General features: G+C 36.5%; 1 protein-coding gene across 1 annotated transcript in view; it reads left to right on the plus strand.

Moving 5' to 3' along the window:
• Window positions 1-6270, plus strand: part of LOC134665918 (dedicator of cytokinesis protein 4) — a 109625-nt gene extending 103355 nt beyond the window's left edge. The window contains exons 30-35 of the mRNA XM_063522976.1: window positions 125-214; window positions 2594-2693; window positions 3268-3446; window positions 4544-4641; window positions 5272-5409; window positions 6101-6270. Coding sequence (XP_063379046.1) covers window positions 125-214; window positions 2594-2693; window positions 3268-3446; window positions 4544-4641; window positions 5272-5409; window positions 6101-6270 — 775 coding nt within the window. The remainder of the gene's footprint in view (window positions 1-124; window positions 215-2593; window positions 2694-3267; window positions 3447-4543; window positions 4642-5271; window positions 5410-6100) is intronic.
• The last annotated feature ends 6706 nt before the right edge of the window (window positions 6271-12976 follow it).

The following is a 12976-nucleotide window of genomic DNA, read 5'->3' on the forward strand; positions in this document are numbered from 1 at the left end:
TCCCGCCACTTATATATATTACTTGTTTATCATCATTCTCATCGTAACGTCAACGTCGCTCGTTTTCAACTTTACGCACAGTCCCACTGATGGATGAAGATAATCAGATTGATCTATTTTGCAGGCGACTCGTGGAACGATTCAATCAGCTGAGGCAAAACCTGGGGCCTGGCTTGGCCAGAGCTAGGCGGCAGATGTCAGAAAGCATCGTCAAGTAAGTATCCATTACCCCTACCTGTGGAACGTAAGGAGGGGATATCGAATACGTACCTGTACATGCGAATGGCCCTTTGAGAGTCCCAGTACTTCACATACAGGGTGGAAAGGCACGACGATCCTTCCCAGAAGTATTAGGTCGTTTAAGTGATACAGAGCAGATTGGTAATGGTAAGAATCGTTAATTGAGTAATAAATAAAAATACCAAATTTTCTACTTTTTAACTGTGGTGATAACCCTATAGCATGTGCACATGACGGCTAGATTAAGGATCTCCGTCGGGAAAACTCGGGACTTTACGCTTTTTTCCGATCGTTGACAGAATCGCAATGATGTATGAATGACGCATAAATGACAAATAAATCAAATGAATGCAAAAATATTACAAACAATTTTATTACTTTCTTAGATAATTACTTTTTACCAATATTTAACACTATCTTCTCTTCACATACGGTGTTCAAATGTACCTCCGTGTCTTATAGCTCCGCAGCCCGCACCCGAGCCTGCGCACATTGCCCATGCGATAGTGTATGCTCTTCGTAATTTTTCCTCCGCAGATTGTCAAAAGCAGCAATTAGCCTTTAATGTCTCATTTCGTCCGCAGTTTCACATTCCGTTTGGTACACCATATCTTTTACACAGCCCCACAAATTTAAATAACCACGAGCATCTAACAACGGCATTTTTATTTAAACTTGACATTAGATATGTAAAGTTCAAAGACAATTTAATTTCAAACATCAGAAGTCTTGTCTATTTACCACGCAAGGAGTTTTGTTAGTTAGGTATTTAAGAAGTATTTATTCTTAATTTATTCTTAGTATTTCATTTTTGCAAGTTCATTTAATGCAATAAACACAACCTACTTGTATTTTTTTATTTTATTATTTTAGATATACTAGGTCAAGCAAATCTTGTCAGTAGCAAACGGCGGCAAATTTGAAAAATCGCAGGTTAGCAACACTGTGTTCCAATAATTCGAAAATCGCGTGTCATCTGTGTTTTATCTGTGGAATGTGGATCGCGAATGACAGCCATCATCTTGTTTGTTTACAAATGGTTTACAATGTTTACATTCTGAATCTATTCTATTTCAAGAGATATTTCTGCTGTGTCACCATTAAATACCAATATATTAAATAAGACTGTGCTTAATTAAAGCTAAGGTGCCTACAATGCCTACAGTGCCAACTGAGTAATCTAATAAAATATGAAAATCCAGTATGACATCTACCTGCTGAAGCAATGATTTTATTCATACATTCTTGTTTAACGGCATAGTCCACTTAAAATTTTATTTTGAGATCTTCAAATTAGTTAATCATTTTTATCAACATCACACACTGCCATACGTATTAATAATAATTTCAAACATTTTCAATAGAGAATCCGCGAGTGACAATTTGAATTGACGTACGTGACAAGGCGCGCTCAGCGGAAAAAAAAGTTTTGTTTCGATGTACATTGTACATTGCTGCTTTTCTTAGCGCAATACTACTCTTTGAGTGTTGCCCTACTTTAGTTTGCTTTACATTGCTACTGACAAGATTTGCTTGACGCACTATAGTTTCCAATTATTCAAAAATCATTTTGTCAAACGTGTTAAGAAACTAAAACCTTTTTATCAGTCAAGGAAACCAGAGATATTTATAAGACAATCGCGTACTTTTGAGTGGTTGTCAATGTCACAATTTGAACTGTCGTTGTAAACAATCTTGTGGTTAATATTATAATATTAAGGAATAACATAACTATGTACTTCATTCAAGTATTGAACAAGTGGAACCACTAAGAAAGCGAAAATCCTGCAATGATTCTTACCATCTTGTAAGCAGACCTAAGAATGGTTAGATGGCAACAAATTAGCATAATTTCCTGTCGTATACTGATTGTTTACAAGTAAGTTCATTGACCCTGTCACCTGTTAGGGTTAGAACACAGTAGTTTTTTGCATGGATGTTTAAAAGGCCATAATTTAGAAACGGTTGCCCATATTAACATAGTTTCTATGGAGAAAATATAGAGCTTAGGCTAAACAATCCCCCTTTTGCGGAAAGGATCGTCGTGCCTTTCCACCCTGTGTACCTCTCACCTGTGTCTCCTCGACTGCCGATTTTGGGCTTCTATTGGTCAATTTCTGATATGAGAGGTGTCCAAGTTGTGCCATCTTCGTTTGAGTTTATCCCGCTTCTGCCGTATGCCCCGCTGGCCGACCCAAGTCCATCTATCCGAACGCATGTCGCAGACGTGACGTATCTAACATGATTTCTATTTTTTGTAGACTGGGCGCAAAAAGACAATTAAACTTACAAATAATATAAATAATGTTAATGAACATTTTTTAAATTAAAGCTTGTCATATTTCTATTTCAGCACGCCGCTACCTCCAGTGCCGCAGATGGATAAACGGTCGCAGAGTATACAACAGAATGACGGCTTCTATGAGGATGGTCATCTATATAACAAACCTATCGTAAGTAATTCATATAATTTCATACATAACACCACTTCATTGTCTCACAGTCTAATTTACTATCGCTATATATTCTAATCTCTATAAGAATCTTGCACCATTTTGAGGCCAAAATTGGAATTTAATAGCCTTACATTGACACTTGACGCTAATACATAGTTCCTGCAGTTCACGCATGCTTCCCTTTGCATACAATTTGACATAAATGATTTTGAGCGGGGAAGAGGAAAACCCAGACGCAGCTTTTTGGAGCAAGTGAAAGAAAAAGTGGGGGTCGTGTCGTATCAAAAAGTCAAAGAGCTGGCGCAAGATAGGGAAAGCTGGAAGATACTCCACCGACAAGAGAATAACTCTTAAGTTAATGATGATGATTTTGACGCTCTGGGCTAGCGTAAGAATGCAGCTAAGCCAATTAAAACGTAAACAATGTATGGAAATAAATTATCACGTTATTTTTTTGTTGGCATTTGTCATCCAGATATATTTTTAATTACGTTTGTCAATTTACGTTTCAGTCCAGTACAAATGTATCTTGTTGTTGTAGTCTTACTACATCAGTTATATTTTATTTCAGTACTCGCTGGAGGACTGCGCCGAGCAACGACCGGAGAGCATAATGTCAACGAGTTTGCCGTTGAGCGGTGAGAAGAGTGATGGTGACGACTCCATGATCAAGTCCGCGCCGCCACTGCCTTCGAGGCCTAAGTCCGGCGACCCCAGAAGCCCTACTCGGCCTCCACTCGACAAGTATCGGTATTAACTCCTCTTTATCTTAGTGCTTTTGCAGTGACATCCTAATGAAGCTGAAGGTACGCTTTAGACGACTTAATCCAAGATATTGGCGCGTTGATTTGTACGAAAGCGATTGCCGTCTGATTTTCTAACACGGAAAACTAGGCCTTGTTGGGATTAGTTCAGTAGTTTTCTGACAATGTTTTCTTTTACCGTATAACAACTAATGAATATCAAATGATATTTCGGTCGTAATTTTGACAGAAAAATTGCTACGTGCCAAGTTTCAGGGTGGTTTTCCACCTATTTTGTCGAATGTGTATTGCGTCTCACATTTTCCTTTAATGAGAGAGTGAGACGCAATGGACATTGGACAAAGAAATTGGACAGGTGGAATACCACCCTAACTCACGATCTTCAGAGTCACACGCTTGATGGCTATGCTACCAGTGCCCTAAGTATTACTATTGTTAAGTATTTATTTCAGTAGCGGTATCATGGTCGCATTTTTATCATTTGTCATGCCATGCGTCACGTTCGCACTTACATATTTGTTAGAAGGTGACAGGCATGGTGACAAATGATAAGAAACCGGCCATATTAGTCCTACAGGTATAGATAGAATATTTGATCGCTCAACAAAGGCCTCATAAACATTATTTCACCTGTATTAAGTTTTCAATCTGTTACGTTTTTCAGCAATTATTTTTCACGCAAGACAATGACATGAGGCCCGATTCGGATTTTGAAATAGACATCTATTAGATATCTTTTAGACATCACCAAGATACGATATGTTTCAGATCTATCCTGTCAAATTTGACATTTGCGCGATTCTGGAGATACTCTTGAACGATTTCCACAGGATATGATTTCCAGGAGGAGGACTTCTGAGGAGATCCAATTCACATCTAATAGATATCTTACTCTATCTAAAGTAAAAGTGACATTGGTTGCCCGAATTGCGCTGCAAAAGAGAACTAGTTGATATCCAAACTATAACGTATCTAGAATGGATCTAGTACGTGTCGTCTGTTGTGAACATCTTGAAGTTCGAATACGGCAGATGATCACTCGTCAAAATGGTTATATACCTAAACCAAGTGTAATATTTTCAGCGACTCGTTGGACGGCGAGGCGGTGGAGCCGCGCCGCCACAGCCGCGCGTCGTGGAGCGAGCCCGGCGACGCGCCGCCGCTGCCGCCGCGCGTCTCAGGTACATGCTCATAAAGTTATTGAACTATTATCACACTGTGCTACTAGAGAAGAGAGACTAAGGGCTGATTTAGACGATGCGAGACCTCGCATGCCAGTTTTATTACATTGCGGTTTGATCGGTCGGTTGAATTGGACGTAACCAATAGTTCGCAATGTATAATTATATTATAACTAAAATAAATATATGTATTATAATAAATTATAACTAAAATCGCATGTGAGTTCGCGCGTCGTCTAAAATACTCTAAATCAGCCCTAATGGTGCATTTTCAGCGACGGCAACCCATTGAGGTCGGAGAGAAGCAAATGTTTTAAAAGATGCTCGAGTGTTTATTGTAGCTTACGACTGTAAACGAATAAGATGAAAATAAATAAGCTGTCACAAGTCAAGAGATAGAAATTATATACTTGGTTTTATGAAAAAACATGAATTATAGACTGCTCGCTATTAAATCGAGATTTAAATACATATATATAATTGTATAGAAAATAGTTACAAAATTTAAAAAAAAATTGGCAACCTGAAGCTAATTTGGCCTCCTTCGTAAAATACGGCCCTCGATTGGCAAATAGGCAAGTTACGTAAAAGCTCCTGATATAAAAACTAGGCTTCTGAATGTGGTTGTAGGTTCGGCGCGGTCGTGGACGGAGGCGCCGCCCGCCGTGCCGCGGCGCGCGCGCGACGAGCGCGCCGACGACGCGCGCGACTCCGGCGTCAGCGTCGCCGACCACAACTACACCAACGCCGACGACCGCCGCCACCACGGTAACACTCACCCCCACCCCACCACACTAGCGTCTTGATTCACATAGGGGTAATTCCAGTAACTGGTCGCCCTAAACTAAAACACAGAATAAATAATAGTACTAGGTACAGAAGACTCGAGGACGAATGGAGGTCCAAGGGGGAGGCCTATGTTCAGCAGTGGACGTCTTCTGGCTGAGATGATGATGATGATGACAGAAGACTCACTCTAACAAAACGCGTCTGCTACGATTAGGACAGATATGGCCGCTAGGTGGAGACAGCGCCACGCGCCGCTTATGGCTAGCCACCAAAATTGGTGTGGAACGGATGTACTTTTAGCTTCCTGTTGCAAAGCGACGAAATCGCGGAATGAGCCACGCCAATTACAAATGCAGCTATACTAGTAATATTCATAATAAAAAAACGATTCAACAACGTCTCAAAATCACCTTTTGTATGAAATCCCATCTCACCCCAAATACGAGGTACTACGGGGTGAGGAAGGATTTTGTATTTATCGTTAAAGTTATGAAATGGAACTACCTAAAATCATAAGAAAACTAAAATACAAACGGCCGGAACATGTATTAATAAAATTAAGTTTGCATAAAATGTTATCGAGGTTTGAGTGTCAGTTTTGTCCCTACCCAGCCCATTTTACGGTACCTACGATCGCTTCTGTAAAACTAGTAAACATTTTTAGTTTCAGATTTCGACCTAACCGTGGAATCTTTACGCTACGAGGAAATAATCTCAATGATGTCGGAGCCTCTCCGCGTCGACGAGGGCGAAACGCCGCCACCCATCCCCCCCAAGGGGCTCGGCCACCTCAGCAGCTTCGACTCTGGCCACCACGAGAACGGCGAGACCAACTGCTAAGCCCCTCCTAGGTAAGCTGTCTACGGGATCCTATCTCGTCGCATAATAATTGATTATCATAATGTAATGTTACGCATAAAACTCTTTTCGCATATTTTTTCTCCAGCTGAAACAAAAAGTATTTTCTAAAATATTTTGCATAGGTTCTATAGAATAGGGTAGGTTAGGTTAGGTTTGTGTTATAATTTTTCAGTAATGTTTATATTTCCAGCACAATAACAATTATGCGAAATGAGTTTTATGCGTAACATTACATTAGGACAATCAATTATTATGCAACCCAATATGGACCCGCTGTCTACATTGACGTATAATATCTAAGGACGGGCTCATGGGACACTAAAAATGGTAGTAGTTCGGCGATGTTACTCACGAATTCCAGCCAATCGTGCAGTCTAACGCAACTAGTTGCGACCAATAGCGCGCGTAATGCGAACTCGTCAACCAATCGCGCGCGTGATGCGAACTCATCAACCAATCGCGTTGTAACGGCTTCACACCGCTGTACTGGCCCCTGTCATGCCTCATTATTATTGCCAGTAAAGCCAGTCCCTAGATATCTATGTCAATGGCTGTCTAGGAGAACTTATCGAACCTATAAAAAAATCTCAGACTAGAGCTTCCTTAAATACGCTAGAGCTGCAGCTTAAGCTTTAGTCTAAACTATCCTGCCAAACTATCTTTTAAATTTAGATCCTGTGACATCGAGATTAAAGTTCAAAGTTGCCCGTCAAAAACGTTAGAACGATTTGCGCCTATAAAAAATATATAGCAATGATTTTAGGGCGCCTCATTGCTTCTCAAGTTTACTCCGTCATTAACTGCAACTCGTAACTTTAAGCTTGTATTATGAGATATTCCTTTTTATTGGGTAATATCGTATTCGCTAGAGATATAGCATTAGTAAATGTATTATTTAATTAGGCGTGCATATCATTCATTTTAGAGGTGTAACTGCGATGTGTGATTTATTTCTTAGTGCTACCTTTAGTTTTTAACCGGGGCCATATAATACGTGATACAGAATAAAATAAAAACTCAGATGCATAGCCAAAATCGAATAAATCGTTCCACTAATGTAGATACTTACGTGAAATTCCGCTATTTTATTTTGCGGTAGCAAAGAAAATGATATTAATGGTAGCTCTGAGAATTTATTGTATAGGTATAAAAAGATTATGACATGGAGATTTGTAACAGGAATTGTTCCATTGTTTGTGCAGATCTTTTATCTCTATATTATGCACAAATACTATTATTTCATTTTACTTTAATATTTTATTTTATTTGAAAAAAATGTATTTCTATTTATTTGGAGTTTTTTTTATATAATTTATTATGTATACTTTTATAGATTACATGTACACCGTCAAACCTGAAAAGGCTATTGCTACTCGTTTTCTGAAATGTTCTCCGAGTGTTCTCTTAGTTTGCATTTTAACGTAGCTATATACCTACTTATATTACTTTTCTACACCGTTCAGGACCAAGAATATAACTTTGTAATGATTTTAATGATATAATTTGTAAGAAAAAAGAAAACATAGAAGTGCGGTGGTTTAAGTGAATTGTATTTGTTAAATAGTACTTATCAGTGTTGGCCGAAACGTTAATACAATTCAATATTCTCGACCATGAACCAGTACAAATTGAACCGTCAACTCTAACCGTCCGTTACCGTTTACGGTTCAATTTGTACTGGTTAATGGTCAATTGCAATTAACGTTCGGCCAACACTGGTACTTATTGTGCAATTAAACGTAGGCGAATTGGCCGTTTACGTTAACTATGTTTTATCAAACTGAATGAATAATGTATTTTTTACATAAACATACTCTAGGTAGATACTCTATTAACACCTTAATAAACCAAGGAATTTGATAATGTACATGGTAAAATTACGCTTAACCTAGAAACAGCATTTCAGAGACATTTAAAAGCTGACAGGTTTCACGGTATAAAGTAACACTTGAATGTAGATTTTCTTGTAATCATTTTGTATGAAATTATTAACGCGCAATCAATTAACATATAGTTAGTTATAGTAGTTAGTGACATATAGTTAATTATAAGACAATTTTACTTTGTGACAATACAATCCAATTTTATTCAATTACATCTTAATGAATTCCGCTACTGCTCAACTAAAATCGTACCATTTCCTAAGGCTGACTAAAAAGCAATTTTAATACGTTACACGCATTTTTTTATTGCATCAGAACAATTGCAATAATGAAATCTTCATAATCCTACATTGAGTATAATTTAGAAATTGACAACATTATATGTATACAATAGTTTTTAAATACAACATGTGCTTGGGAATGTAACTAGTGTTGGTTAAGATTAGATTCGAGTCTTTTTGAGTCCTCTGCTTCGAGACTCGACTCAGTTTTTGAGACTCTTATAATTAAGTCTAAACTCGAGTTCTTTTCAACTTGTTAGAGACCAGAGTCTTTTGTAGATACTTGAGTCCACTTCAGAGAACTCTTGATTATTTACAAAAAAAAAATCAAAACGGTATTTATGTAAACTTCGTGAATTAGGTACATAAATCATACAATAACGCGTAATTTATTTACTGTTATTTCGGAAAAACCTGTAAAATTGCTGACGTAGTCTTTATTCGGAGACTCGAGTCCTTTTGAGTTGCTCTTAAAAAGACTCGACAAAAGACTCGACTCGGGACTTAAAAGACAAGAGTTTTTTAAGCGCCGAGTCTCGTAAAAACGAGCTGATGAGTTCTTCATATTCAGACTCGGTGGACTCGAGTTCTTAGGCCTCATTTAGACGGTGCGAGAACTCGCATGTGAGTTTCATTACATTGCGTTATTTAATCGGTCGGTTAAATTTATTGTAACCTCAATGCTCCGCAATGTAACTAAAATCGCATGCCAGTTCGCGCGTCGTCTAAATGAGCCCTTACCGTTCAACACTATATATTCGGCCTAAGTCGCAAACCTCGTAACTCCATTTCAAGGAAATTAGTAATTGCTACCTTGGACAACAGTACTTATAGTCACAAATCTCGTAACTCCCCCGGAGGAGTTACGAGGTTTGCGACTTAGGCCGACGATATGTGACGCAGTTGGCAGAAGCAATAATGGGTAACCATGTATCCCGTCTGTTCTATACGACTGAGTAGTGTCAATACTCATTACGAGTTTGATCGAGTACCCGGTGTTATAACAATGTCTTTCGTTTTATGAACGTATGGGAAATACCCGCAATTTATAGACCTCAAACAAAATGGTGCAATTTATTCATTATTTTATACGTGAATTTCTCATAGTGTTTTGAAGATTTTATACAATCTTTTTACATTATTTAATATTCTTACTAATATTACTAAATTGATGTGAGATATTCCAAATTAAAAGTGATTTAGTTTTAGATAAATAGGATTGTCATTCAATTTTTCGGCTTTAAGTTTAGATCTCGAATGTTTTATGAATTTCTCTTTGAGATGACTTTAAGTTGATGCATTTATACAAAAATCATTTTTTAGGCATTCTTTAAAATAAAATGTGCAACAACACAATCATATTTCCGACTACTTACACAGGTTTTCATGATAACGTGATATTTTTATACGTTTCTATTCGATACTGTAGTTTTTTTTATCTTGTACTCTTAAGATTAGCTGTTAAGTTGACGTTTTCAACGAACAATATACATGTTTATTCATACGTTAATATACACTTGTAATACAATTTGGTTAGTACATGCATGTTGGTATAGTTAGTAAGCAATGGACACTATTTGATATTCAGTAATAAAAGGTGTTGCTACTCCTAAATGTGATTTTTTAAGTTTGTTTCTTTTAACCATGTAAATTTTCGAAGATGGTCAAAGCTCGTTGAGCGTAAAACAATAATATTATGTCAAAAAAGGGAATAAAAACAGTCTGAAATAACTGGGCAGCTAAATTGTTAAAGGTGGTATGGTAAACTAGATTTACTTTGGTCCATTCCAAGCTACCTTCTACTGAAAAAGTGCTGCTCAAATATTTTCATCTAATTTACGTGGTATTGATGTAAGCAAGTCAGGAATTTTCAAGCGGTCACATATATAGTGATTAAAGCCATCGTGACTACGATTAGGTTGGAACAAACTTAAAAAAATATATATATATTTCTTTATATAATACTAATCGTAAATCACGCCTATTTCCCGGAGGGGTAGGCAGAGACCACGGAAATAGGCGTGATTACATGTATGTATGTATGTAATCGTAAATGCAGTCAGACATATTAATTTTTAAACGTGCATGATAATACACGTTAGAGTTCTGTAATAATAAGAATAAATTTATTATCCACCAACTGAATGATAATACAAAAAACAAATATCCTTGTTTAGCCTTGGCAGTGGAAAAATAATATTAATATTTAAAATAATTTATTAAAAACAGATTTACAATAATGTTATGTTTTTTTCTTTTGTGTCCAGTGTTTAAAATGTCTGACTCATCGCTTATACTATGAAACAATTAAATATGTATTTGTTTATGTGCATAGTATCAGGCTTACATAACATGTTTAATAATTACTAAGTTACCTAAGTTGGGATGAAGTTGACTGATATTATTGATAGTTTGTATGTACACAAGTGATTATTGTATTACTTTAATCTATTATCTCATTAGGATAGACTATTATCATTATTCCATATAGCTAAAACCTTATTCGTAATTAAACCAAAAATTTATTCGGCTATTTTTGTAATCTTAATGACTTTTCTTTGGATTCCTTATTTAGTAAATAAATCGATTATTTCGCATAGATGCTACGGTCTTCCACTAAGATTTCTTCGGACTGTTCGAACTTCCTATCGGCTATTTTATGTCACTGATTGAATTTTGCACTTAAAGTAACTTTTTCTACTGTCAATAATAAGTCTCACATTTATATGAAAATAATGTAAAAGCAGCGAGACGACATAACGATCGAGCACTAACCTTAACTACGTTTATTTAGTGTTTTTGAAATATCAATTGACATTGTCGATAAGACTCATTTATAAAGTCAAGAAATATCTACAAATCTCTAACTGAATAAGTCGCAATCAGTATTATTGATATTATAATACATATAATGACATTTCATTTGGCTGTAATAACTTGAACTTCACTGTTTTATGATTGGTGTATAACTGTATAATGTGGATGGAATGATTGGTGTGTAAAAACTAGCATCTAGTGGAGGCCAATGCAATGTTAAGTACAAAGCTTAGTCTTATATTAAATGGAAATTATTAAATAGTGAAGACATGTAGCCATTTGTAATTCAAACGGTCGAAATAAATATATAGAATGGATCGTACAAGTTGTTTGATTTTAATCTCCAAATATACAATATATATTGTAAACTGCGTGAGGTGTGTAATAATGAGTATTATCAAAGAGAATTTAGACTAGCGCTATAGGTACCTTTGGCCTACTCTGGAGTAGATGGGGATACTTTTTGACATTTTACTAATTTAACACACATCAGTGAAAAAATAAGGATCGGAGTCAAATAACATTCTAAAAGTGTGTCGAAAGATGGCAGTAAATCTACTGACTACATAATTTACTTTGACAATATTGCTCTATTTCAAATTCTCTTTGGTATTATATTGTATTGCAGAATGGCCACCAAAGGCCGTGGCCAAGATGACAATTTTTTTCGATGAACGCTAATAATAATGTAAATATTCGTATTTTGAGATTTACCATAATTAAACGATTGTCAACTAGCTAACCCCCAGACCAATGAACGGCTGCAAATTCTGAGGCCACTGCGCACTGCCGACCCTTACTCTTTATAAGGGTGGGTCGATCAACTATTTCTTGTTGTTATTCTGATCCATCAGCCAGGAGACAATAGTAGTAGCATAGTTTCTTAGAAGAGCTGCTGTACCATGTTCTACAAACGTGCTTAGTAGATGTCTCATTATGGAAAGGCCTTATTAAAATTCATGTTTGGTTCTTTTAAATACGAAATAACTAGTATTTTAAGAGCGACCCAGGAGACCGTAACCATGGCAACTAGTGACAAGAAAAAGTTGATTCACCCGGGTAATATAAAAAAATAATAGCTTTCCACCTTGAGTATAACCCCCTGGACATTAGACATCTAAGCTCTTAATTTTGTACAAAACGGCTCCGCTTAGTACTAAATTAAGGTCTTACACGCGTATTCGGGAAACGAGATAATCACAAGATCTAGAGACGATATAGAGATCAACTAGATTTACATTAGATATCGACTAGATGTGACTTGGATATCTAAGTCACAATTTGTTGAAATCGTTCAAGGACCTCCAGAATCGCGGAAACGTCGAATTTGACATATCTAACTTACAAATGACTATATCTTCTCGATATCGTATCTTATTCATCTCTAGATGATCTCTAGTGTTAAAGTTAGAATAGGGCCGTTAGTTATCTATGCTTCCGAAGCTAATTCAAAAAAATCCATAAAATAGAACTTTATTTCATTAATATTCACGAAGCTACTAAAGGCTAAGAATTAAATTAGATACACTGTTAAGTCCATCCAACAGGTTTTAAAACGTCGATAACTATAATTGCAGAAAAAGGTAAATGGCTACTCACATGCTACTCAAACATTATAATTTTCTTTACAAGCTCTTTAAGTGGAGCCTGGATGTATACTTAAGTAAGTCATCTGCAGACCTTTGTTCTTACGTGATGACTAGA

Source organism: Cydia fagiglandana, chromosome 7 (assembly GCF_963556715.1).
Source record: "Cydia fagiglandana chromosome 7, ilCydFagi1.1, whole genome shotgun sequence".
NCBI lineage: Eukaryota > Metazoa > Arthropoda > Insecta > Lepidoptera > Tortricidae > Cydia > Cydia fagiglandana.